Below are 27,425 nucleotides of genomic sequence, written 5' to 3'. Positions count from 1 at the left end.
AAGGGGCGGGAGTAGAATGGTTGTGCAGTTGGGGTTGAGCATGCTATATTCACAGAACACTTGCGAGCTTACTCTTTTGTTGCTGTTGTTGGGCTCTGGGCAGATGCGAGGCCAGCATTCTCCCTCCAAGTGGGACCTCAGCCTTCAAGTCCACTCTTGGCCAATGCTCCCAGGGGACTTGGACACTGACTGGTGCCATTTTCCACATGGGAAAACATGAAGCTCCCAGAGTGACAGTGAGGCAGGCTGGCGGTGACCATAAGAGAGGTGACATTGAAGGATGCGGTCTACATGGCTCCAGGATTAAGGCTGCCACAACCGAGCCTCCCACCCTATGACCATCCCAGGGTTACAGTGGAACACACTCTGGTTTTGATCTCAGGCAGGCCCTGGCAGGAGAGCAGCTCAGAGCCGCTTTCATGGGGGAATGCGTGTAGCCCCTGACTGCAATGCTGCCCTTTCAAGCCACAAGCAGGCAACACTACTGTGGCTTCAGGGACCATGGAATTACATCTCTCAGAACGCTCCCTTTTTAAAATTTTAATTGCCATGACGGGCATAATCCTGCTTATCTCTGTCTACCCTTGACGGTGGATTTATCATAATGAACTGTAACTGTGCCGCCTCTGATCTCTGAAGGCTGTTTATTCTCCGAGCTAGTGTGGGTTCCATGTTGGAGGACAGTCCGCTGCTGGCCCAGGAAGAGGGTTTCCATGGCGGCTTGTTTCTTTTTACAGGCTTTGCCACCCAGGCTCTTCCCTTCCTTTGGGGTCCAGAGGATAGGCAAAGCTTCCTCTGTTGCATATTCAGCGCCCTGCCTGAGGACAGCCCTACTGTTCGCCTTAGGACGGACATCTACCCTGCCCTGCCTAGCTGCCCACAGGCCTGCTGTTTAGTGTCTTCCTGGCTGACCTCTCCTAGGAGGACATGTGACCTCCTATTCTTAGCAGACCAGCTGACGTGAAAACATGGAGTATACCTAGTGTGACTGCCCAGAACCCACAGAGTGATGCCGCCAGGGGTGTGTGCCCTGTTGCATTAGCAGCATGCCCAGAAGAGGCAACTCGGGTGTGCAATCCCACCTTGGGCCTTTACAAGTGGTGACCATCTACCTGAACACCCACAGGGACCTGCCAACCCTCCGTGCAATCCAGTCTCTGCTCTATGGTTCCTCCCTGGGAAGAGCTGTTTGAGTTTTACTCTGTTGCTGTGACAAACACCATGACCAAAAGCAGCTTAGGGGAGAAAAGGGGTTATTTCAGCTTACAGCTCGCAGCCCAACACCAAGGAAAGTCAAGGCAGGAACTTGAAGCAGAAACCACAGAGGAACGGTGCTTGCCAGCTTGTCTTCTGGTTTGCCCATAGGCCCAGGCTTAGCTAGCTTTCTATAGAGCCCAAGGAACGGGCCCACTTGTCTCTTTCATGTTGTCTTCCTCTTCAGAAAGGTGATTGTTTGCTGGCCTCTGTCAGGTAATCCTGGCCATTCCTAGAAGGCCCTGGTGTGGCCCTCCCTATCAAACCTGGAGGTATAGATAAGTGCTATTTATTTCCCAGCCTACCAGGTCAGGATCAATGGAGGTCATCCATACCTAGCCACAAGAGCTGCTGAGGTCATTATCAGGGTCACTGACCACCTCCTCTCACCCCCTGCCCCTCATTTGAGAATCTACAACAGCTAGTATTTGGTATTAGAGGCTTTGGTATTAGAGGCTTTGCCTACTTGTGTGGCCGGGAAGGTGGCTCGGGCACAGCCTGGGTTCCCGGAGGCCTGCCCAGCTGAGGTTGGCAAAAGCATCTGTGGAAGTGGGAACACCGCTGCAGGATGACAGCCTGTGTGCTCAGTGAGCAGCAGGGGCAGTGTCTGTGCCAGGCACAGGGGCTATGAGGGCTTTCAGGTGGGACAGAGCCTGTGGAAAAGTCCCACCCATGCCATTTAAAACCTGTGGGACACCATGGGGGGTGGAGCTCAGGACTCCTTTTCCCCAGAGTCGAACTTCATCCTTGATGACCAAACAAGAGAAGTCACCTCTGATCTGCCTCCTCATCTGCATAAGCAGAGCACCCTGTCAGTCCTCACACACAGAAGGGGGGTCAGGGAGGGGGACCACTGTCTGAAAGGTCTCAGCATGTGGGTGCCTTTGAAGCTCCACCTACTGTGCTTTCATGTGTCCTTGCAGTCTGTCCTGCCTGCTTTCCCGCAGCAACTAGCTTGCCTTCTAAGGCCCTAGGATCATCCTCATTGGAACCTCTGAGAAATGGCCACCCATATTCCTGATGCGTCCCCTTTCTTCCCACTTCTGTGGCTCTTCTGCCAGGTCCCTAAGTCCCAGGTCCCCCATTCACCTGAGGCTTTTCTGTACACTCAGGTAATACCTTCCTTGGGCCCAAGGAAATACCCACACTTTCTCTAGGTCCTGGCAAGCCAGTAATTCCTTCCTGGAGTGATTGAGAGACCCTTGCATTTCCCCTAGGCTTCCCTGCTTCATTGAGGGGCCCCCCCTCACCTTCCTTGAGACCCTAGGAGCCCACTCTTTGACACTATTTCATCGTTCTCTCAGCCTTGTGCATGTGTGGCCCTGTAGGCAGCCACATGTCTGGCAGCACGGCAGTTGACTCCACTATACAGAGGAGAGGGTCCTTGAGGCTCCTTCCCAGACAAGTTTAACCCCTTTTGTAATTGTCTATGAGGAGGCCTGGGGGCTGCATGGAGGAGGAGGGGCCTGGGCAGTGCCAGGCACTGAGATTTTTCCCACAATGTGAAGTCATACCCATGAACACCAAATACCTTTTCGGCCACTGCTCCAACACAAAGCCTCACCATAGGAATGCTCAGGAAGTCTGTGGAAGGGTTTCTTACAAAGGATTGAATTTGCAGAGTAAAGGAGGTGCCAGGGCCTGGAGCCAGATTGTCTGGGCCAAGTTCAAGACCACATTTCTATTCCAGGTTGCTGGTTAGACTACAGGCAGGAGTTTAGAGGAGGCTGTAGAGTTGGTCAGCACAGCCCACTTCATTCCAGAACTGTCTGCCAGCAAACCTCACAGCATTTAGCACTCAGGGCCATTGCGGATGTGGCAGAGGCCAATGCCTTATGTCAGATGAAATTTATCCCTTTGGAATTCTGACCTAAGAACACGGGAGTCTCCAGGGTCCCCTACATCTTCTCTCTAGCCCATATCAGTTCTAACTGAGCTGCCTTAGGGTCAATGTTGGGCCCGCTGCAACTCTCCCAGGCAATGGCGTGTTGCTCCCATGGCAAGGTGGCCACTCATCAGTTGCTGGTACATGAACAGCTACCAGGATGGCTCAACAGATACTTCTGGGGTGAGAAATGGCATCAGGAAGGCTCTGGAGGGGGTGTCTAGGGAAGCCATGCCATGTCTCAGTCTCAAGTTAAGAGTCCTGAAGTTGCTATATTTTGGGCCATCAGTCTCCCCATGCCTCAGTTTCCTCATCTGCTCATGGCCAGCCACAGCCATGTTCCAACATCATCGGATGCCTCTGTGGTTACCCTTCAGTCTGCACAGCAGGCATGGGGGCGGGGTAGGGAAGCTCTGTTCTGTCCCTTGAGTTACAAATGCCCTTCGTATCAGTAGAGTCCAGTGGACTTTTTTTTTTTTTTTTTTTTTTTTTTGGTTGCTGTTGTTTCAGTTTTGTTTTTATTTCATGATCTCGCAAAAGCCAGAGGCATTCAGTAGAAACCACACTGCAGGCTTTGATCTTTTTCAGGCTGGCCATATGTAGGAGCCTCTCTGACAATGCTGGGCAGCAGAGAGAGGAAACATCCAGGCTGCATGGCTGGGCTGCCAGTATTTTCTGAATCCATGTACTCAGTGAATTATAGAAAACAGCCAATGGTTCCTTGTAGCGTGAGCTATGTAGATGATTTTGCCACTGAAAGTTAACAGGAATGTGCTGAGCACACTGGAAATAGACTGGGCTCGGTCTCTTACTCATATGCCCGGGTGTTCAGCAGGCTGGAATATGTGTGAATTTTTACTTACAATATTTTCAATTTAGGATTGGGTCTGTGGGGCCATAGTTCAATCGTGAGCAGAAAAACAAACAAACAAACAAACATCTGTTTGGTGACCTTGCTGACCACATTCTTCCTTCACTCCTTCTTGCAGCCTACCTCATTGGTCAACACCTTGCTCCTTGTTTCACACTCAAACTTTCAAGCCACATTCCAGAATTTTCCTGAACGACACCATTGCTCTTTAGATGTCCCATATAGTGGTGACTCCCTATCCCTGACCAATCTTGGGAGAGGCAAGTAGGAAATCAGGGTAGTGGGAATCAAAGCTCCCTCTTGGCAGGTCCTGTAGAACTTCCAGGTCCTAGAGCAGCCTGGACTGTGTGACAGTCAGCACAGCACCTGTTCCTAATGTCACATGAGACTTCCTGTCTCCTGGAATATGACTAAATCTCAGAACAGGCTTCTCTGGGAGCCATGTCTCCAACACACATCACCTCTGCTTGAGACCAGGGTCCAGTCTTGCTTTGTGGGCAGGTCCTCATAACTCCCTTACTTGGCCTCAGTTTCCCTAATATACAAAGTGCGAGTGTTGGTGCTTGTCTCTGGAGTGTTTAGGGGTCAGCTGGAGGTGTCCTGCAGGCTGTCAAGTGCAGAATCCTGATTTTCATGGGGCCTGAGGTGCACGCAGTCACAGGGTCTGCAGTCTGTTGGGTGGCAATGAGATGACCCTGGGCAGCATTGACTTCCCTCGGATGCTGCTTCTGGGCTGATGTGAGCATCTGTTCTGCCCACACATAAAGACTCTGTGCCCCACACAAGTGCAGACCCTGCCCTGGGACAGGACTTTCAGGTGGCCTCATTGGGAGGGCCAGGGGACACCTGCCTGGTGGAAGAGTGTCTTTCTCCTACCTGTGCATGCTTTCCAGGTTAGCAATGGGAGCGGAGTGTGAGCGTGGGGCTCATGGTGGGAGGAGGGGGAGAATGTGCCCCACCAGTGAAATAATTATAGAATATGAAAATGGCTTAATGAAATCATTTGTAAAAAGAGGATGTGTGCAAACACTCAGCAATTAAGCAGCCAATTCGCAAATAGCAATTTTCCAACTGTGCTTGCCTTCCGTGTGTCTACTTGCCCGGTTTTAGACTCTGGGTTTTTAATTTTTAATTTGAATGAAAGAAGATTAGAATGCTCTCACTCAGCACTGCAGGAAAAAAAAAACAAAAAACAAAAAACGGTTGTCAGTTTGGCTACTGAAAGCAAGGAAATCACCCTAGGGCAGGCCTTGTTGTGGCAAGGGAGATATTTTGTGAGTATTAGTGTCCCCTCCTTGCTCTCTCTTTCCTGCTGCCCACCCTTCCTTAGGAACCAGACCCACCTAGTGTCAAGGTTGGTACATGGACATAAACCCGCTTTTGCACGGCAAGCTTTCCCAGAGAGGGAAACCTGCTAGCCTAAGGTCACAACATAGCCTTTAGGCCTGGCACTGAAAGCCCCACCAAAGGTATCTGACAAACATTGGTTGTCAGCTGTGTGCTTGGCTGGCAGACCTTTAGATAATCTTGGTGACCTCACTGTGACTGGACCTGGCAGCCTTTGGGAGGAGATAGTCTTAGACCCTGTGCTGGGTAGCATGCCACTGGGCCAAGCTGTCCTCTAGTTCCTGGACTTGTCTGAGGCCATAAATGTCACTCCTTCTCTTTGCCTGCATTCAGGGTCCCAGTTCCAGCAAGCAGATGAGTTGGGCTCCAAATAGACAGGCTGTGGCATCCCTTTCCTCCCTTTACCCAACCCACTCTGGTTTGAAGCAGAGGCCGAGCCCAGCCCGGTGTCACTCATGCTGTGGCCTTTGTGCCCATGCTCAGTGTCACTGCCCAGATGGCAGCTGAAGCATTCTGTACATTGCTGACTCCTGACTGCTTCCAGCCAGCATGGGGAAGGGATTGGAGGAGCTCCAGTCACCCCAGCCCTGGGCTGTCTCCAAGTGTTCCTCAGCCGCTGTCCTCTCAGAGGCAACACTACCCTGTACCTGCATGTTCCCTGGGCCCTTCAGTGGTCCCAGCAAGGGACTCCCCATTCCTCAGCGCCTGGAGTTTCCTGTGACTTGTGCGTTTTCCTCCAGTATCAATGGCTGCCTGGGTGTTAGGGAAACCTCAGACCTGTTAGGAATTCCCTTGCTACCCACTTTCTGCCTGTCCCTGTGTCATCAGTGAAAAGTGAAAGCTATACCCAGGAGTCAGGTACCATGGGAATCACCTGTGTAAACAGTCAGTGCTCAATAACTACAGTTGCCTATGTGAGTTGAACAAATACACCCCAGACCCCATGTCTGCCCAGAACCCATCTATCTATCTATCTATTTTTCTACCTACCTATCTCTTTACCAACACAGAATATGTAGCTCTGGACTTAGGCCTCAGATCTCATGTGAAGACAGATAGGTAAATATGAGGGTGATACAGCCACAAAACAAGGCAGCCTGGAGCCCCCCCAGGAGCCGGGCTAGGAGCAGAACATGTCTTCCTGGAGGCCTCGAGGCCTGGACTTGGGATCTGGAGCTACGAAAGTATGACTGCTGATGTTGAAGTCTCCAGTCCGAGGTGGTTCTGAGGCTGCCAGGAGAGCCTAACCCATCCTCCCACTCGCCCACCCACCCCACCCTCATTCTTCTTCATACCCACTTGCTTCGCATCCCCCCCACCTCCACTTCCCAGAGCTGAAATGACCTGGGTTTCTTGAGTCCTGCCATTTGTGTAGCTTTGAAAAATACAGAGTTAGGGTTAGGTTTAGGGTCAAGAGTTCAAGGCCAGCCTCTGCTACACAGTAAATCTGAGGTCACCTTGAGCTTCACAGACTCTATTGGGGTTTGGTTTAGATGTTTTGGTGTTTGGGGGGCTTAAAGCTACTGTGGTGAGAGACCAGGTAAAGCTGCTGTGTTCTCTTCCTGGGAAAACATGACAATCCCTGTCCCCTTCCAGTCTCATTTTCTCCACTTCCTGACACTAAGGACCAACTGACAAAGTGGTCCCCCATGGGCCAAGCCTGGGCCAGGCCGGCTTTTTCTGGGGTGACGCCTCCTGTCATACAGAGGGTCAGGGTCCTCGTCTCTTAGGTGACCTCTACTCCAGCAGCCCTATGCCTAGAGTGTCCCAAAGAACAGGTGCTCATGCCTTGTCTTCTGAGACAGTGAAAGAAGTCGAGGCCGCCCGATCCGAGTCACCACCATTGGCCCCTTGAGCTCCTTGGAGTGAATTTCCCTGGTACACATGTCACCATTGTTGGGTGTGTCTGTTTGCTTGAGAAGCAGGTGCCCACAGGATTGACGAAGGTGACCATGCATGGAACTGCCCACTGGGAAGGCACATCCAGGCTTAGTTCCCACTTTATGAAGACCCATTCAACCTGTGCCTTTGCTAGGGGCCCAGGGCTAGGGCCAGATGACAGTGACTGAAAGGTGTGGGGTACCTGCTGGTTAAGGTCACAACTTTTGCAATGATGGGAACCACAAAGGCTGCTGACTCCAGGCCTGTGTGTCTCAGAGAAGGAGCATGATACCAACTGCTGGGTCAGCAGCCCGGAGCCCCAGCAGCTGAGAGCACTGGCGGCTGAGCTCAGGGTAGGATTCCTTCCCAGGATCGGTGAGAGAAGGGACAGAAGGAGGTGGCACAGAGCCTGGTGTCACTCCCAGCTTGATCCCACCTCCATCCAGGCCCTGTCCCCAGCAAGGGCTGTTCTGACTCCCAGCTCAACCTTGGCCTGTGTGAGAGTTACCTTCCTGAGTAGTGTCACTTGGTGTCCAGGTCACCTGTGTTCCCCTAGTCTCTTCCCATATCCCAATCTCTTGTCCAGTTCAAGTCACCCTCCAACTGTCTTTCCTGAGGACTGGCCCTGCCCGCCACAGTCTGAACTCCCGATTCCAACTGTAGCCACAGCAATCCTCCTGACACAACATAGTGTCAATGACAAACCTTGTGTAGTACGTGCTGCAACCAGGCACCCTGCAAGTAGATGCCATATGGCCACTCAGCTGGCCCACTGGGACAGAGCTTTCCAGGTGAGGCCTCCACTCTCACAGACTCTGCCCCTCCCTCAAAGGCACTCTTGACCTCACTTATGTCCAGGCCTGAAGTCCAGACCAAGCATGTCATGAGTAGTGGCCGTGAGAGTTGTACAAGGCTCTGGTGGTCCCGGTACAAAGAAGAAGGACAGGAGTGACAACAATGCCCTAAGCATCTGGGTGAGAGAAAAAGGAAGGCTCCTGCTGAGGGACTGTAGCCACAGAACATTTTAGAAGATTCAAAACTGGCAACAATGAAAAAATCAGTGCCACCATGGCTAGAGGTCATCTGGGTAGCAAGCTGAGCCTAGAGAGTGCTTAGGGCAATAGGGGAGGGACCCCATTCTGCTTGATGCCACAGTGCTAGATGCCTGTCATGTCACATCTGTTAGGCCAGCAGGCCCTCATCAGAACTATGGGCTCTGTGACGATGATGTGTGTGTTGGCTCATCCTTGAGACAAACATATCTATCCTCTCAGGGTAGTGGTGGAGAGGGCCTGTGTGTAGAGCCGGGGGGAGGCGGGGTGGGCAAACCGAGCTTACCGCATGGTTTCTTAGTTATCTGAAAAGTGCAGTAAAACGAAGTCTATTAACTAAAACTAGGAGCAGGTGATATTAATTTTAGTAATGATTTTAATTAACTCAATATATCCAGAATATTAGTATGTCAATATGTAATCTACATAAAACTGACAATGAGGTATTTTACATTCTTTCTGGGCCCTGAGCCTTTGAAGTCAGCAGTTTACAGGTTTTTTTTCTGCCTATCAGCCAGATGGACCAGGCGTTCCAAGTGCTGTGGGCTCAAGTGGCCAGCGCTGTTGCCTTGTAAAGGAGGACCAGCCCTCTGTGCCCCTCCTCTGTCACACTCTTGTTGCCCCAGACCCAGCGGTTGGTTCCCCAGAGCCCACTCCAGCCCATCAGACTCTGTGTACTGGTCCCGTCAGACTCCTACACATACCCCAGCTCAGATGCTCACTTTGTGACAACAGGATGGTGGTGTCATACTGTCACATCCTAACCCTGGAACCTGTACAAATGTTCCCTTGCTTGTGGAAGGGACGTGATACGTGGGGGTGAACACTTCTGAGGGTGACTCTTGGCCTTGTAACCCTGGGGACCAGGAGAGGAGGAATTTTGTCCAGAGGTGGTTGATATCAGGAAAGATGCATAGCCTGGGGAATGGGCTTGAAAGATGGCCACAGCCTAGCATTGCAAGGACCCTCTAGAGCAGTGCTGCAGCCCTGTAATACATACAGTTCCTCATATCGTGGTGACCCCCAGCCATAAAATTATTTTGTTACTACTTCATCCCTATACTTTTTCTGCTGTTATGAATCATAATGTAAATTTATGTGTCTTCCAATGGTCTTAGGCGACCCCTGCAAAAAGGTCGTTCAGCCCCCAATGGGGTCGCGACCCACAGGTTGAGAACCACTGCCCTAGAGGGTGGACCAAGCAAAGCCATAGGCTGTCTCTCAGCTTCCAGAGGAGACCAACCCCTCTGTCTAAGTCCCAGGATCCCCATTTCTGACTTCTCTGAGCTTTCTGAGTCCACCATGTGCCATGAGAGTTTGTGACATCAGCCTCAGGAGACCCACATCCTCTGGAGGAAGGCTGCCTGCTACACTCTAAGCCTTTACCCAGCCCAGGAGCACCTCACGGCAAGTGGACAGGAAAGGGCCTGGCCAGGGGCAGGGAGAAGGTGGATGGAATGTGGGGATTGGGAGAGTCAACAGTTCAGATCGGGTAAGGTGAGGTACGAGGTCTGAGGGGCACCCGGATACTGTGGGTGTCCTTGTTAACATTCCCTCAGCATTTTCCAGGGTCCCTTGGACCTTCAGCTGCTGTGCTGCCTCCTCGTATCCCCCTCACCTACCTTTTTTTTTTGTCTGACTCTTCCACTCCCTCCTCTATCTCTGTGTCTCAGTGTATCTGTATGTCTCTGCCTTTTCTGTCTGTCTGTCCCTCCTCTATCTGTCTCAATCAATGTCTCCTCTTTCTCTGTCTCAGTCTGTTTCTGTCTTTGTCTCTCCCTCATTGCCATCTGCCTGTCTTTCTGTCTGTCTGTCTGTCTGTGCCTGCCTGTCTCAATCTGTTTCTGTCTGTCCCCCATTGCCTCCCCATTTGTCTGTCTGTCTGTCCGTCCGTCCGTCCCCACCCCCCCCTCTCTCCGCCCTATGTGTGTGTCTGTCTGTACTCCCCTCTCACTTTGGAATGCCACACCTGTGTCTTCTGGCTGCTATATGATGTTAAGAACTGAAAGTGATCCCTCTACTGTTCTGGAAGTCCCAACCCTGAGAAAAGGTAGATCTTGGGACTAAATCATTTAGGGGCGAGGGGAACAGGACTAGTGGAGAATCTGTTTCCATTCCCTACAGCTCCTGGGGGCTGCAGCCCTCCAGCAGTTACCTCTGTCTTCATGTGGCCCTCCAATGTGACCTCATCTTATTCTGATGATATCTGTGAGATTTACATTTCTCTCATGTTCTTGGCTGATGTATTTTCAAAGATACTGGTCAACCAGGGTCAGATGCCTTTCCCTCAAAGGCACAACCTTTCCCCTCTTCCTTCAGGTCTCTGTGCATGTGTCACTTTGTCCACACATGTCTATGACCCAATAATTCCACTACCCTTGGGTCCCCCGGGTCCCAGCACTGCTATTCCTCTTCTGATGTGGTTGCGTTTTGCTACCTTCCTTACCATCTTCCTATCTCCCTCCCTTGACAGGTATCCAGGACTGCAGGGGTAGTCATTAGGAACTGCTCCCCATGGCTATCCCATACCCACAGGTGCCCTTGACTTCACGCTGGGGACAGCTCCTAAAGTGAAGAGGATGAGGAAGAATTGGGGGTGGTTGGACTGGGTCTGAGGCAGTGGCTATCAGGAGGGAGGGCCTGGGGTGAGAAGCCAAGGCACAGGATCAGGTCTTGGAGAGGGCAGCCAGGGAAGATCCAGCGGCATTAGGCTACAGGCACTGAGCTTATAAACAACCATTGTTTCTACGGGGCTCTAGGGCGTGAGGATCGATTCCTGCTAATGGGGCCTCTCACTTCCCCCTTAGCAGTGAAAATCAATTCTCTGCGGTTTGGAGAGCAAATGTGTCCTGATTAGATGGCGGGCTCACGGTGCCATCTTTGTTTTCTTGCTCCAGCCCTCCCAGGGAGGCCTGAAGAAGCCAGACTGACACGGTCCCCAGGGACCCTACCCCTGCCCAGCAATCCTGAGAATCAGAAGATACGGAACGGGCTGTTTCTTGTCTTGGTCGGAGGGACCTTGTGGTCCTGAGGTTTACAAAGGACCTTGAGGGCCTATGGCCACCAAGCCCGGTGATAATAAACACGGTCATGTTCCTGGAACTGCTTCACGGGAAGCTCCAGGGAGGAGCTAGCGCTGCAGGAACAGTCTGCTCACAGGGACTGAAGAAGGGGAAAACTCTCCTGTGGTGAAGTGTTTACACTAAGGTGTCATGGCCTCACTCCAGCCCCAGAGCAAGAGGCTTTGGCTTCCCCAAGCCCCTCTGTAGGCCCAGAGATGGGAAGGTGCTGCTGAGGCCACACAGCAGGTACAGGTGGCAGGCAGCATCACAGCCAGTGTTCAAACCCAGGCTCCATGTGGTGCTGAGGTCTTAGGCAGAAACATTGACCACAGCCAGACTCCAGTGCACTTGGCATAGTTTGCATTCCTGCATATGTATTTTTATTATTTAAAAAATGTATGTGTGTTGGTATTCTGATTCCATGTATGTCTGTGTGAGGGTGTCAGATCCCCTGGGACTGGAATTACAGACAGTTGTGAGCTGCCATGTGGGCACTGTGAATTGAACCCAGGTATTTTGGAAGAGCAGCCAGTGCTCTTGACCACTGAGCCATCTCTCCAGCCCCTATTTTTATTATTTTAAACTTGTGTTCAGGTGTGTATCTGTATGTGGGTATGTGCACATGAGCACATGAGGCATTGGATCCCCTGGAGCTATTGTTACATATGGGAGCTAGGAACCAAACTCAGGTCCTCTGGGGGAGCAACAAGTGCTCCTACCTGCCGAGCCATCTCTCCAGCCCAAGTTCTGATGTGTTTTACTGAGTCACCATGGGAAGCCATTGTGATTTACACTTCTGTGTAGCTGTAGTTCCATGGTCTGTTGTTGCAATAGATGACAGCACAGACCTTAGCATGTCTCTCCCTCTTATTTTTGGTGTCCTGAGGGCTTCAGTGCTCCAGGAAATATTGGGACTTTCCACCTGCATCTCCTCATTTTAAGGATGAGGAAAGGGGCCAGGACAGACTTAATGGACGTGATGTAGAGTTGTGGTGACTTGTTCTTCCATAGTGAGCTCACTGGGCCAGCTCCCAGTGGCACAGATCCTGTGGCCCTGTGCTCACGGCAGGGGTCAGCCTGGGCCTGAATGCTCCTGGAGGAGCTGAGCATTCAGAGAAAGCAGTGGCTGAGGGAATGAGAGCAAAGAGGTCTCAGCTCAGCCAGGGGCCATGCTGAACCATCAGGTGGGCCAGCATTTAATCCCTACATCTGCTGCTGGTCTGCTGAGTTGGTCCCTCATGCAGGGTGCTGTCTTCCTGGTGCCTACTGCTCGTCTTGAGATGGTCAAAACGGTATTGATCTTTGGGATTTTGCGAAGCATTATAGAGATGGAAGGATCAAGACATCCTGACTTCGGAGAGGGCCAGTGGTGGTGCATGCCTTTAACCCCAGCACTGCAGAGGCAGAGGCAGAGGCAGAGGCAGGTGGCGCTCTTGAGTTCAAGGCCAGCCTGGTCTGCAGAGTGAGCTCCAGGACAGCCAGGGCTATACTGAGGAACCTTGTCTTGAAACAAACTCTGTCCTCAACTAGTCCTCACTCCTGACCTGGGCTTAGACCTTAGCAAACCTGCTGCAAGAGAGCGTGACCTCCTACCTGTACTTAGGGGGAGCATACTCCCCCTGGAAGGATGAAAAGGACAGCATCTAAAGAAATATCATCTCTGCCAACGCTGGCACAGCATGGTGCTGGAAAGCCGACCCTTGGAGGATGTACTGACAGTTGTCTCTCTCTGTTCCCATAGGTCCTCAGATTTTGGGACAACCTACACCAAGCTTACTCTCCAGCCTGGTGTCACCACTGTCATAGACAACTTCTATATCTGTCCGGCCAACAAGAGAAAGGTACGTGTGTGCATGCCAGGCCAGGGTGGCCAGCCCTTGGGCCTCTGGCTCTCCATGGCTGCCTGTACCACTGGTCCCCTCCTGCTTCGGGATGGTGGTCTGGTGTGAGGTCTCTGCCGCTGAGCTCTTGTTGCTTTGGTTAATTTTAATGAGTGTATTTGAAGCCATCAGCTGGGCCCTTGGAGGAGAGCCTGTATGCTTATCTAGGGCACATCTGTCTTCTCCTGTCCTGGAGGCAGCATCCAGCAGGCAGGCATGGAGGAGCATCAACAGGGCTGGGGCCTGAAACCGGTCCATCTGGCTCAGAGTCCTGGAGGCGGCTCGCAGGCCCATCTCGAGGACATCATCTCTCCGGAGCTGATTTGGCTCCGTGTCAGAGCGTTGCTTGCTGCGTCTTGGTCTGTGTTTCCCATTCTTGCTCCCTGTCTAGGTGTAAAAGAGGGAAGACCCCTGTAGATGTGTGGCTCTATCTTGGCGCAGCTGGAGACCCCAGCATGGAGTTGGGAGAAGAGTTGGCATTCTAGACTCAGTCTGGAGAAGCAGTTCAGAGAGCACGCACAGGAGGGGACTCAGACAGAGGAGAGTTCAAATCCTGGTTCACTTCTCTGGGCCTTGGTTTCCCTGCAGGAAAACAGGGTGTCACCCACATTTCACACAGACTTGAATGAGCCCTGTATATGCTCCCCACAAGAGCAGCACCCAGGCCCCAGAGGTTCTTGGATGGTGGCAAAGAGAAATCCCAGCAGCTTATTACTAGGCACAAGCCTAGCTGCTCACAGCTTGAAGGCCAGTGCTCACAAGCCGAGGGGACACAGAAATGGAGTGTGTTGGAGGCCTTGCCTTGAGGAGACAAGGGTGTTCTCATGCTTAGCTTCCCTTGTTGGGAAGCACATATGTGAGCCAGCTTTTACAGAGAGAGGGAGAGGGGTGTGAAGACTACATGCAGGGTGGCACCTTCCCCATCCTATCCCTGCCATGCTGTCCCCACCCCAACACATACACATACACACACACACACACACATAAACACATGTACACACACATACACACACACATACACACACATACATACATACACACACACTTTGTTGTCAACTCTGGCCTCCTGGGGCTAGTCACAAACATTCTTTCTCTTTAAGTTAAGCCTAGTGCTTGTGTGCTTCGTGTTAGCAGACGCACAGGATCAAGGAGTAAGGAGTTTTCATACTCCCGTTGCTACCTGCAGGTCACCGGATGTTTCAGGTTCTAAAAAAAAAAAAAAAAAATCTAAAGAAATATCATTTAGAAGGTAACCTGGTAATCACATAGCCATGGCTTTGTTGTTTGATGGGCAAGGGGAGGGGAAGCAGCAATTGTGCTGAGGACCAGCCCCAGAGGGGCAGCCCTGTTAGAGCCTGGGGCCTGTGTTTGATCACCCCACAGAGGGCATGGAAACACAGGATGATATTCCTGCTGAGGGCACGATGCATTCTGGTGGCTGTAGTACAGGCATAGGTCTAGGGGTTCAGAGGGAAAGTGGAGCCAGACGAAGGGGGTCCCACTGCAGGTCAGGCAGGTGGGACAGGAGCTGCAGAGCCCTCACAGAGCTGCAGTGGAATACCACTGCTTGCTCTTTCTTTTAATTTAGGGGTTTTGTTTTTGTTTTTCTTGTCTATATGTATGAGTTTTTGCCTGTGTGTATGTGTGTGTACCATGTGTATATGCCTGGTGCCCATGGAGACCAGCAGAGGACATCAGATCCTTTGGAACTGGAGCTATAGGTGGTTTGGAGCAACCACACGAGTGCTTAGAACCGAACTCAGGTCTTCTGCAAGAGCAGCCAGTGCTCTTAACTCCAGCCCCCCCCCCACCCCTACTGCTTTTGAAAGGATGCCATCTTGCCTGCTTAAAGTAGGTCATCCTCATCTGGGTTTGTGTTTCACTCTCTCTTTCTTTGGCTACTGTGAAAGCTTCCTTCTGGACAGAATGGGAACAGAGGCGGGAGAGCTACTACAGAGGACCAGGGCACCAAGGCCTCAGGGCTTTGGCAGGTAGGGAGGAGGAGGAGGGTGGGTTGGTTTTAGCTTTCCCTGCCTCTTCCTAGAACCCTCCCTGATGCCTCACATAGGCAATCCCAACTTGGTAGGCACACCTCAGCCATCTGTGTTCTCTGCAGGAGGCAACTGAGTCTCCATGCTCCTCCTTCTCAGCCTCCAGGTGGTCTGCTCATGGACCTAGGCGAAGGTCTGACTATACTCTGGGCTGAAGCCTCGTGCTGGGGACAGAATACTTTCCCCAAGGATGACCTACCGTGGCCCCATCCTCTGCTGGGTCTAGGAAGCTGCAAGGATAAGTATAACCTTCTAGAACCTTTGACAGTCCAGTGGGGCCTGAGAACCTGGAGCCCATGCAACATGCTTGTAAGAGGATTAAAAAGAGGGGATCTGGCCCCCCCACACCCCCGAGGGGAGGTGACTGTGATGTGGGATGATAAGGCCTTCTCTTGCAGGACACCTGTGTGAGCCACTCCCTGTTGTTGGGTAATGGGTAGCTTTGCTGGTAAGTGGGAATCCGATTAGGAGACCATTTAGTAACAATTACAGGCTGAGCGGCTCTTTATGGCTTCTTAGGAGATGGCTTTGTGAGCTGTCTTTGGAATGAGCTCGCTTTGATTTTTGTCTTGCCTGCAGTATAATCAGAGTGGGCCCCAGGCATGGCGTTCTGCCACCTCAGACGTAACTCTGGCCTGTGCCTTTCCCCTCCTAGCTGCTGTGGTTCCCACACTGGCTTTAGGTGGCAAACACATCTCTAAACGGGCCCCAAGAGTGCTACACTATGGAGAGGTGTGAAGGTCTGATCTGGAGGGGTTGCCTAGTGAGAAACTGCTTTTAAGTTTCATGTTTTGTATTAAACATTTATATGGATTGTCATCTTATACAAAATATCTGTGTTGGATTGAATGCTAAATTAGTCTCACATATACACTGTCACCAAGAAAATGCTTGTTGAATGGATGGTCTGGGAGAATCCTGATTCCAGCGTTTCCGCCCACCCCACTGAGGCCCTCCCTGTGGCTTGGGGCCAGGGCTCATCCATCTTTCTCCACTCATGCCCCTGCCTCCCCCAAGGCTCACGAGAAGCCACCTGCCTGCCTTGCAAGGTTAGGGAGAAATGGCTCAAACCGCAGCCCTGTATCTGGGAAGCTGCCCACATCGCCAAGAGGCAGCACGTGTATTTTGCAGGACAGCCAGTGGTGGCAGGGGAGGTACGTGTCCCGTAGGACTCCATCGCCAAGCAGGCCACTGTGTGGAAACCTTGCACACTTGTCCTGGCAGACCCCCCAGGGTGAGGGCTCCTGCAGTCTTAGGATTTACAGGGGGAATGGAGCGGCTCAGATGGGTTATTAAAAAAAAAAAAAAGCCTTCCACACAAGTGGGTCAAGACTGCCTCCGCCTCAGGTGCCCCATCAGGCCTTATCCCCATAGGAACCCAAACAGCAGGAGGTGACCTGTGCAAAGGTCCCAGACCCACAACTGTACATTAGCCACTGGCAGCTACTGTGAATCTCGGCTCTGTGGGTCCCCTGGGACCACGTCACAAGGAAGTCTCCGGCTCTCTTAATCATCAGCTCTGCCGCTGCCCTCGGCCCCTGCCTCTGATCTCCTCTGGACCCTTTCGGACTGTGTCTTGCTCTTGGTCCCAGCTCTTGCTGGACCAGGCATATGGAGCTAGCTGCCTGCTGCCTTTCCCCACGCTGCTGTCTTCTTTGCCAGGCTGTCTGTCTTCTCCTAAGCTGAGCCCCTCCCTGGCCTTGTTTCTGCTCCACCTCAGCACGAGCCCCTTCCCTGCCCAGTTCACGAAGCCCATCATGGTAATCCAGGTCCTCCCAGCCTCTCTTCTCCAGTGCAGGCCAGAGCAGTGCATGTGTGTGTGTGTGTGTGTGTGTGTGTGTGTGTGTGTGTGTGTGTGCGCGCGCGCGCGCGCGCGCGTGCGCGCGTGGTGTGTGTGTGCATGTGTGTGTGTGTGTGTGCGCGCTACGATGGGCTCATGCTCCATCGCTGTGACAGTGCAGGCCCACTTCTATCCTTGGAGAATACCTGAGGCAGTCCAGCTCCTCCAGCCGCCCCAACCCTGCCCAGATGTCCAGGAAGTGTGTCCTTCATCCTTCCCAGGCTCTACATGCCTAGCTATGGTGTCTGTGTTGGCTGCTTTGAGGTTGTCCCGCCTGAGGGTTCTACTTTCTGCCCTGAGCCTAACGTCTGATCAAGAATGTGCCACGAGGAAAAAAGGCCTGAGGGATGGGGACAACAAGGACTTTGCGAGGACTTGGATCTCAGAGTCCGTGCTTCCTAGCCCTCAGCTTCGGCTTACGGGATGTTGCGTGTGGTTCACAAGACTCTCTCTCCTCCTTGCATCTGATGTGTATCATATAGGATGGTGTATGGTTTTGTCGTGCCGTGCCTGGGACTGGCAGCTGAAGGCCTCAGTACCGTGGGCACTAATAGCAGCTAGTGGACACCCATGGGCCCCCCCTCCCGGGTTGCTTTAATCCTCTGAGTCAGTGTGTGTAACTCAGAAGGGATTGGGGGGGGGCGGCGACGCAACTGTGCATCTTTTCAGAGTCTCACTATGGCTACCACCGGGCTGAAACCTCACCCATTCTCTCTATCCCCCATCAGCAGCAGGGCCAGTGACTCCCTGTGGACCAGAAATGATTTGAGATGAAAATTTAACTTCATACTCATGTTTAAACTGGGCTTTGGCAGAGCTGGCACATGGTACCTGGGTCCTTTCTTGGTATAGAGGACAGCCCCTGTCACAGCAGACTTGCACATAGTGTGCAGCCACAACTACTCATATCCAGTATGCCTCGCCATATCCCGGGAGCATGAGAAGCCGTGTGTGTGTGTGTGTGTGTGTGTGTGTGTGTGTGTGTGTGTGTGTTGAAAGGTGGGTCTGGAGCAGCCCTCAGGTGGTGTGCTTCATTAACTTGGGGAGAACCAGACACAAAGAGCAGGTAGAATAATATTCTCTGGGGCAGGAGGTGGGCAGGCCCTGGCGCCTTCCATTTTTGCTACGGCTGCATGGGTGCCTGGAAGTGCTCCCAGGCCTCAGTGTTACTGCACATCTGCAAATCAAGGTCATTCTTAGTGATGCTCTCCACCAAGATCTGCTCATAGGGGGAGTGGGTCTGATGATCTGGCAGCGCCTGCTTCCGTCCACACTAGGCTGGAGGAGGAGAAGTGTGAGAGAAGACGGGCATTGCCATGTGCAAGGGGGGACCCCAGCTGGGGACCTTCATCAGCCCACTGAACTTTGTGAGCCTCAGCCTGCTGGCTGCAAATCTGAACAACAGCAACACTGACCATTGTTCCGAGGACCAGGGTGTCCAGCTTCGTCTGCACCTGAGGCTGCCATAAGCCCTGCAGACCATAGGCCTGGCTCTTTTAGGCACCGGCATCTCTATGAGGCCAGAAGTCATATCCTGAAGAAATCAGGCCACGCCCTCTCCTGCTCCCCACCCCCTCTGACAGAAAATTAAAAGGCCATGCAATGCTGTAGTGTTAACAGCTGTTAATTAGTGGTCCTACCCAGTACCCGGCTCCTCCATGCTCCTCTGTCACACAGACTAGCCCCAACTAAATCACATACTGTAAAACATCCCACTAGTGCCCCCAAAACTTAGAAAAGTCAAGTACTCCTTTTGTTTGGGGGATTTCTCAGATTTGGCAGAATCTTCTCTGGGGCTCCCTGACCATTGCTGTCATGACAGCTCTCCCCTCTCACACTTATCATAAGCCATCCTCCCATGACTGGGACAGTCCCATGGGGGAGCAGATGGAGCAGATCTCTGCTTCCAGGGCTCCCTAGTTGGCCCACACAGGCGCCTCTCTGCCAACTCTTTTGTTACTGTTCCTGAGCTATGCAAGGAGTTCCCACCACTCCTCATCCCATGGGTCCAGGACTGTCCCAATCATGGGGTGGGGGATTGGACCCTTCTCTGTGGGAACATCTCTAGCAAGACCATAGAGACTGAGGGTCTCACAGTGCCTTATCTTGTACAGTCAGAGTTTGAGAACCTTGGAGTTCAAGCTCAAAAACAAGCACCATCACAGACTCTGGAAACTTCTGCGTGGTGGAATGAACAGATCTTGCACTTGATGTGGTTTTTATAAAAGCCCTTTGGTTAAGAGTGTAGGACTACAGGGACAACAGGAGGCAGGAAGAGGCATCTATCCACCCATCAGTCCATTCATCCATCCTTTCGTCTATCCATCTGTCCATCCACTCACTCAGCCGAAGTCCATCCATTGCCACTTGTGTGTCTGACCTCAGTGGGCAGGGACATAGTTAAGTTGTCCCCTGTTCAGGTGATGCCCTCTCAAAGGAGATTGCCAATTCCTGAAATGGGGTACCTTTGAGGAGCTTGTAGGCCCCAGGATTAGGCTTAGAGAGTCCACCACTTAGGGTGTCTGGGAGATGGAGGAGCTGTGTGTGCTCGCTGCTGAGCCTGTTTTCAGCATGTGTTCCCTGGGGGTACCAGTCTGGGACAAGCCTCTTTGGCCTCTTCCCCATTTGATCCCAAGTTCTGCCCAGCATCAGAACCAAAAAGGAAACAGGGACCCCAGTGCAGATCCCCTGCTGTAGGGAGTAGGGCTAGCATGGATCTGAGCATCCCAACTCTCCAAACAAAACTGGATCACCCTATTGGCCCCTGGCCAATGCTTCATAAGAAAGTATAAGCTTGCAGATTCTTTCCCCAAGCTTGAATGGTAGGAGGCTGGTGACAGAAGCACAAGGCCCCATACAGGACAACATCAGTCTCCCCTGCCAAATGGCAAGGCCCAGTGTCTCCCCTATAGCCAATCACTTCTCAGGGAACACTGACTCAATGGGGCCTGCCTATATGCAAAGTTTTTGTTTTAAAAATAGTGTGAGCCCTTTGCAATGCCAGCCTAATGCATAGGAAATTATCCCCCCTGGAAGAGAGGGGAAAAGAGGGAGGGAGGGGGGAGAGGGACGAGAGGGAGGGAGGGAAAGAGGGAGAGAGGCCAAGGGCCCATGCTTCTCAGAGATGCCTCTATGGCTTTTCATCTCTGAAGCTGATCCAAGGCAGATAAGAGTCGATTTCATCTTCTCTGAAGATGCATAGAATCTCATGCCCCAAAGCGAAGGTGACCAGAATGAAAAGGGAATGCAAAGGGCCCCGGTGTCAGGACAGCCACCCATGCTGCGGTGTAGCCTGTTTCTCTTTTCCAAGTACTCCAAGGCTAAGAGAACCTACTGTGTGTGTGGGGGGGTGGGGCAGCTCAGGTGAGTGAAGCGGTTGGTTGGCTCTTTTTTTTTTTTTTTTAACTTGTATTTGTGTTTCTCAGGACTACATGGAGTAAGAGGAGGATACAGGAATGACAGAGGGTCACCTACAGGCAAATCCGCATCCTTGAGATGCTGACTGGGGCTATACTGTCAGGCTCATGGAGGGCTGATGGCCGTCAAGGTTCCTGGCCAGCAAGGGTTGGGAATGGAGTGGCTCTGCATTCAAGTGTCTCGGGAGCCCAAACCTTTCTTTCTCCATAGCCTCAGATGGCTTGGCACTGTACGCCGGGGATGCTCTATGTTTGGAGCCTGGCTACTTTCACACCACCCTGTATACTGAAGACCTTGTGACACTGTCATTGGGGACAGACCTCTGGTAACTTGAGCTATTGAGTACTATAGTTTCACTGAATTAAACAGCAATACCTATTTCTTCCTCTCCTAGAGACTACACATCCAAAATCCTGTGCTGTCATGGGTAGTTTCTGGGGACAGCCTTCTCAGGGTGCAGAACCCATCTTTTGTGTCTTCACATAGGAAAATGTGGAAGGAAATAAGGAAGAACTCTGGTCCCCTTGATGGTGGCTGTACCCCCCATGGCCAAGTTGCTTTGCAAAGGCTCACTCTCCAGATGCCATCATCTGGGGTCAGGGTTCAGCATTTGAAAGGGCCAGGAAGGAGCATGCTTTCAGTGCACTGCAGCCTGTTAGGTCCTCCTCCTGCCCCATCCCTGTCTCCCTCTCCATCATGACAATAGGGATAGGAGGTCACCGGTTCAGTGGTGGCTCAGAACTTGGCCTTTGCCACCAGGCTCAGGGAAGTCAAAGCAGTCTTGAGCAGCATGGTGGCCTCTCTCCTTTCCAGCCATTTCTTCCAGGCCTGAGTGTCACTCTGGGTGCTCAAAGAGGGGGCCCTAGCCCAGGGTGGCTCCCTGGTCCTCAGGTGAGCATCCTTACCTCCTACCCCCTCCTCACTTTAATCCTACATCTCTCTATCATGGGAGTCCCTGCTGATGTGGCATCCAGTAAATAAAAACCAGCTCTGTCCTTTTGGGAAAAGAGGAGGTGACAGGGTTACTTCTCTTGTGGCTAGAGGCAACTGAGAGGACCTATGTGTGCAGAGTGACCATGCACAGCCTGGAAGACCAGCAGCTTTAGCCTGCATAGCCACGACCGGGGGCATTTTTCCACCTTGCCTCAGTGAAAATTAAGATTCCTGAAAGAGTGCGTGGGATATCTTCATTTCCAGGGCTGATCCCTATTCCCACAGCTCATCCTTGCTCCCCATGCTAATCCTCACTTTCACGGGTGATCTATAATCCTACAGCTGATCCTTATTCCCTATACTGATCCTTGCTTCCATTGCCTATCCCTCAGCTGGTCCTCATTCCCACGCTGATCCCTGCTCCCTATGATGATCATTATTCCCACACTGATCCCTGTCCCCTCTGCTGATCTTCATTCCCATGCTGATCCTTATTCCATGCTGATCCCTAATCCTGTGCTGATCCCTGTTCCCTCTGCTGATCTTCATTTTCATGGCTGATACCTAATCCCATAAGACATCTGCTCAGCTTCTGTTAAACCAGAAGCAGGACTTGACGACACATCATCTGATAAGCCGTGTTTGCTGCAGTCCCAATTTCATCCTTTTCCACATCTATAGAAAACAGTGGCAAATAATGTTTTTATCCCTTGTGCATTGGGACCTCTTATGAAGCTTAAAGGATTTCTACTTGGTTAAAAATAGCTCACATTTGCAAATGGGTTCTACACCAGAATCCCCAGGCAGGTGAGAGCACCCTGGATAGTTGGGGGAGGGGTTCCAGCCTCCACTGTTTATTCGCATTACCTCCTGTCTGCTTTCCCAGCCACTCCACCCCATGGATGCTAAACCAAATCTGACCCCTGTCTGTCTGTCAAGGCCAGTCTTCACCAGGCCTTTGTTATATGAAACCACGTCCACACAGAGGCAAAGGGTCTGTGGCTCTCAGCATCCCACATCCTGCCCCTCCCTGCCCCCATGACCTCAGCTGCCTTCTCTGGGTCACCCTGGCACTCCCTCTGCTTGCACATCCCAGCTCTGCCTGGAACACTCCTCATCTCTGCCACATGCTTGGAGCTCTTGGTCTGGCTTTGAGGTCCGAGTTTTCCAGGTTGGGTCTGTTCACCCTCCCTTCTCAGCCTGTGGTGCTGCCAGTTGTGCCCACTGCCAACTGACTGCAGAAGTTAGCCCGCTAACAGAGCCCTTGCTCAGGCCCCACTTCCCTCCCCACCCCACCCCGCCCACCCATCTTTGTCCCCATTCACCCCCACCACCCCCACTCTCTAGCTGCTCTCTCAAGCTCACTTCTCTCCCCTAACACCACAAAAGTTCAAGACCCCAATGTGGACCCTTCTGCCTTTCCCTGTACACAGCCTAGCGTCAGAGCTGTTCCCCTCTCTGGTGCCCAGGGGAAGCACTCACAGTAGGAGCTAAGTCTCTTTTGCCATTTTCTCTAGCACTCAACCCTGCGCCCATAAGATGCCTTGAACAAGTAAATGTGTGGTGAACAAACAGATTTTATAAAGTCCCCAGTGAAATTTAATGTAAGAGTACTGTTTATGGCTGTTTATTTCAGGCCAGTGTTTGGGCTTCTGCTGTGGGCATCAGTTCCTCCCGTGCCTCCTCCATCCAGAATATAACAATTGTCCCACTCTTTTATGAAACAAAGGGAATTCTTTTCTTACAGATTATCTGTGATCAGAATCCCTGGTTAAAGGATGGGATGGTGTCACCAGATACATGGTGAGTGGGCACTCAGTGACCCCATGTCCATGTCTATCAGTCTGATGGGGCTGTCAAGAGTTGAAGCCATCTGACTACCTTTCCTGTCTAATAGCCATGTTCTTGGGCTGGCTCTAGGAGGCTCCTGGGCCTCCAGGACTGTGTGTGCTGTGGGTGGATGACACAGACCACGAGGAAGCTCATCTTAGTCATGTTTCTATACACTGGAGAGCCTGGGTGATGTCCCTGATGCCTGATCCCCAGAGCCCCTGATTGTCACCTTATGTGCTAGCCTGGACTCTTAGGATGGGATCAAGTAGAGGACCATGAGACAAGGATGCTACCTCCTCTGGATCGTCCAAGCCCCCCAGTGTTACCATAGGATCCTTAAAGGGGAAGGGGTTAGGGGTTTAGAGACTGTAGATGCTGTTGTGGCTCTGAAAATGGAGGAAGGGTGTGCAGCCGAAGAAAGCTGGTATCTCTAGAAAGTGGGGGTAACAAGACGCAACACTGGTGACAAAGTGCTGTGGGAAAGGACCTGTTGCCCTACCAAATCGCCATGGCCCCGGTGGGCTTAAGTCAGCATGGGTTCATTACCCTGTGCATCTACAGAATGAAGTTTCAAGTGTGTCTTCTGTGTTGAGAGCCCGGGCCAGCAGGGGCCATGGCTGCTGCAGGCCGGAGCCACTTTCTCCCTACCTGTCGCAGGGCTGTGAACCAGCTGCAAACTCTGCTTTCTGTTTAGACAGTTTCAGCTCTAAGGTGGGCTCGGTGGCTTGCCTTGGTCCTTCCTGACCAGTGTTTGTCTAGGGAGGGACTCTATGCTCCTAGACTTTTCACTTGGTACCTTGGCCATTTGCTGCCCTCTGTGGAAGAATATTCTAGAACTGCTAAACAGAATATGTCTGAAGCAATTGAGCAAGACGGCTTTGCTGTTGCCTCTTTGGGTCACCGGGCATCTGCCTCCAGCTCTCCCTGAGGAATCTTGTATTTGCCTGGGGTTTTTCTTCCAGTTTGGTCCAGTGAACCTCTGCATGCCTTTGTGTTACTGGATATGTTGGACTGGCCCAGCCAAAGGTCCTGGTACTGAAAACAGTCCCAGCCTGGAAGGAAAAGAGAGAACAGGCAGCCTTTACATAGGCTTGTGCCTGAGTGCTGTGGAGAGGGCCACTCAGCGCTCAAACACGCATAGGAGCCTTGACCCCTGCAGTCCAGGGGAAATGGTTCTGCGCAGGCTATGCTTGCTTGTTGCCTCCTGCAGAGCTGGGTCTGCTCAGCTGTCAGGAACTTGGTGTTCAGTGTTCACAGCTGCCTCACCTCAGGGCCTTTGCACCTGAACAGTAACAACAGCCTGTTGGCCTGGCTCCCCATTACACGGTCTTTTGTTACTCTAAATAATTGATCGGCATCGGCTGGACCAGACCTGTTCATGAAAGGAGACTGGTTCACGAAGGATTGGGTGTATGAATAAATTATAATACACAGATAATACCAGCATGTAATTACTGGGTTATAAGAGAGCAGTTACATGGCTAATTATGCCTCGTCACTGTGCCTCTGGCTCTGTACATTGTGGTGTCTGTAATGGCTACAGGCACAGAAAAACTGCTCTCCATGTGGGTCATAAATAGGAACTCAAGGACACGGCTACAGCATGAATTCTAATTGTCACATAATTAGAGAGCAATTAAATAGCTATTTGTCCCATATAAATTAGCCATTATCCATCCTCTGTGTCCTGCTGTACTTTTAATAAGGTGCAGTGTCTCCCTTACTGACAGGAAGGTAAATACCTCTAGCTTGGGGGACACAAACTGTATATAGGGTGGGTGAGTCCCCGGGGCTCCTTGCTACAGGTCTCTGGGGTTTTTTACCTCAGCACTGACAAGTGAGTTTTCTGGCTATGGCCTAGAAGGTAGATACCATAGGATGGTGTGTCTGGCACATTTAGTGAGCTAAATGGCAATGCTACCTCTCTGTGACCCTATTACAACTGGGCTCTTCCCAGGGAGAATCCTGGTTTCTCTTATGTATTTGCACCAGCTGCTGCTCCCTAGCTCCTTCACACACACACTTGTGCACATGTTCACACACACACACACACACACACACACACACACACACACACACCACATTGATTGTGAATCCAGAGTACCTACCAGATAGCTGCAGGAAACAAAAGCACACCCCTCTTGCTCCCTCCACTCCTTATGTGAAGAGACATTCTGTCCATCTGAGGGGCTCCACAGTGCTGCCAAGCAGTGGCCTCTCCCTTTGGTGCACCTGCTCCAGGGCATTTGGAAGATCTGTCTCAGATACACTTGCTATCCTGCCTCTCTCTCTCTCTTCTCTCTCCTCTCTCCTCCCCCCTCCCTCCCTCCCCAAAGCCATTGTTCATATAATCTCAAAGGCAGGAATTCTGGAGTTATGGGATCAGGGGCAGAAAGAGGGGGTGGGTGGGAATGGGATAGATATAAAACAGCTGAGGAGGGGAGGCATGTCCTCAGGAGCCTTCCTACAACAAGGAAAAATTGAAAGACCACACTGAGTCACTGGATGCTTGGGAGCAGGACATGTGAGGAAAGTGATGAGATGTGGAGGATGAGCAGAGGGAGGTCTTGGGTGGATCTCTTGAGGACAGGAGGATAGTGAGGATGCAGGTGCTGGATAGAAAGATGACTAAGCACCAACCTGGCAGCCCCTGTATCTCTGGATGAAGTGTTGGATGCGGCATTTGGGGGAGGGGGGGCAGGAGACATTGCCCTTGTCAGGTTGCTCTTTGTGTTCTGGTGTTTTTCTTTAATTATGAGGAATAAATAACTTGTGATTTTTTTAAAAAAAAACTAAAAAAGACATTATCTATCAAAGACAAAAATATATTTTCAGTATTGAACTTGAAAATAATAAAACGCTTTTGAACACTAGCAGAGAGACACAGAAAGGGCTGAGCGCAGGATTTTATACCCAACTAAACTTTCCTAGTATATTAGACTAAAGTCATCCATAAATAGCAGAATATTATGGATTACTTGCCCTGAGATGGTTTTTAAGGGAAGATATCTTGAAAATGTTTGCTTCAGAGGGACAAGTGAGGCTTCATGTCAGCAAGGCAGCAGCATTTACAGCTGGGATAAGGGCTAGATGGGATCCCACATGCAACTGGATGAATGGGAAACTGGTATCTGTTTCCTTCCTGGGAAGGAAAATCCTAGATTGTATAAATAAGAATGTAATGTTTGGGAGTGGAGAGCAAAGAGACAGATGGAGAGGATATCCTAGCCCAGGGACGCCAAAAGGTACCACTGCCATCTTTGTACTAGCCCCTGGGAAAGTCATAGCTTGAAAAGTATGTATAAGCTTGGTGACATGACTGGAGGATTACACATGACCAGGTGACTATACTGTAATTGTAGATCTTGGCCTTGACTTTGCAAAAGAGCAGCATTCTGGAGAAGGAAAGGACAAGAGAAGATGGGATGAGGGAGAAAAACAGCATCTCCTTCAGACACGCTCAGTGGCTGGAAGTTGACTATTGTGGGCCTGATAAGCTTATAAAGTAAAGAAGTTGTTTGTCAACTGATGTGTGGCCTTGTGATTTCAGTGCAGGAGTTATGATTAGGATCCCACTGTGTCCTCTCCATGGTGACTCCCCTTTGACTTTCTCTCAGCTTCTATCCCAATCAAGAACACTTTCCCCATGAGCTGGCACTGGTGCTAGCTAATGAACTATTAAGATATTCAGTCCCCAGCACTCAGAAACTACTTAGTTTTTTTTTAAGTGTGTGTGCATACATGTGCATGCACACACACGCATGCATTAAATGTTTCTGGCCATATGTACTATAGGTCATGTATGTGGAGATCAGAGACTAACTCTGGAAGTCAGTTCTCTTCTCCTATTTTTGCTTGGGTTCCAGGTCCAACCCAGGCTGCCAGGCTTATGCAGTAAGTGCCTTTATCCCTTGTGCCATCTCACTGCCCACAGCAGCCACGTTTGAAGTGGTTGAGGTCAGATGTTCAGAGTATTTGAAGGGAGAGAGATGAAAAGATATCCTCATGCTCAAGATACTTTTGAGGCCTGGCAAGATGTTCAGGCTTGTGCAAAATAACATAAATGCTGGCTTTGAAACTCTCAGAGTGCAGGAGCCCAGAGCCAGGCTATTTCCCCGA

General features: G+C 51.3%; 1 protein-coding gene across 1 annotated transcript in view; it reads left to right on the top strand.

Moving 5' to 3' along the window:
• Positions 1–27,425, top strand: part of Sorcs2 (sortilin related VPS10 domain containing receptor 2) — a 344,463-nt gene that overhangs the window by 192,167 nt on the left and 124,871 nt on the right. Inside the window, exon 3 of the mRNA XM_051164704.1 lies at positions 13,094–13,193. Within this exon, the coding sequence (XP_051020661.1) occupies positions 13,094–13,193 (100 nt within the window). The remainder of the gene's footprint in view (positions 1–13,093; positions 13,194–27,425) is intronic.

The sequence above is a fragment of the Acomys russatus genome, chromosome 22, assembly GCF_903995435.1.
Source record: "Acomys russatus chromosome 22, mAcoRus1.1, whole genome shotgun sequence".
Taxonomy (NCBI): domain Eukaryota; kingdom Metazoa; phylum Chordata; class Mammalia; order Rodentia; family Muridae; genus Acomys; species Acomys russatus.
This window is presented reverse-complemented; position numbering and strand designations above follow the sequence as displayed.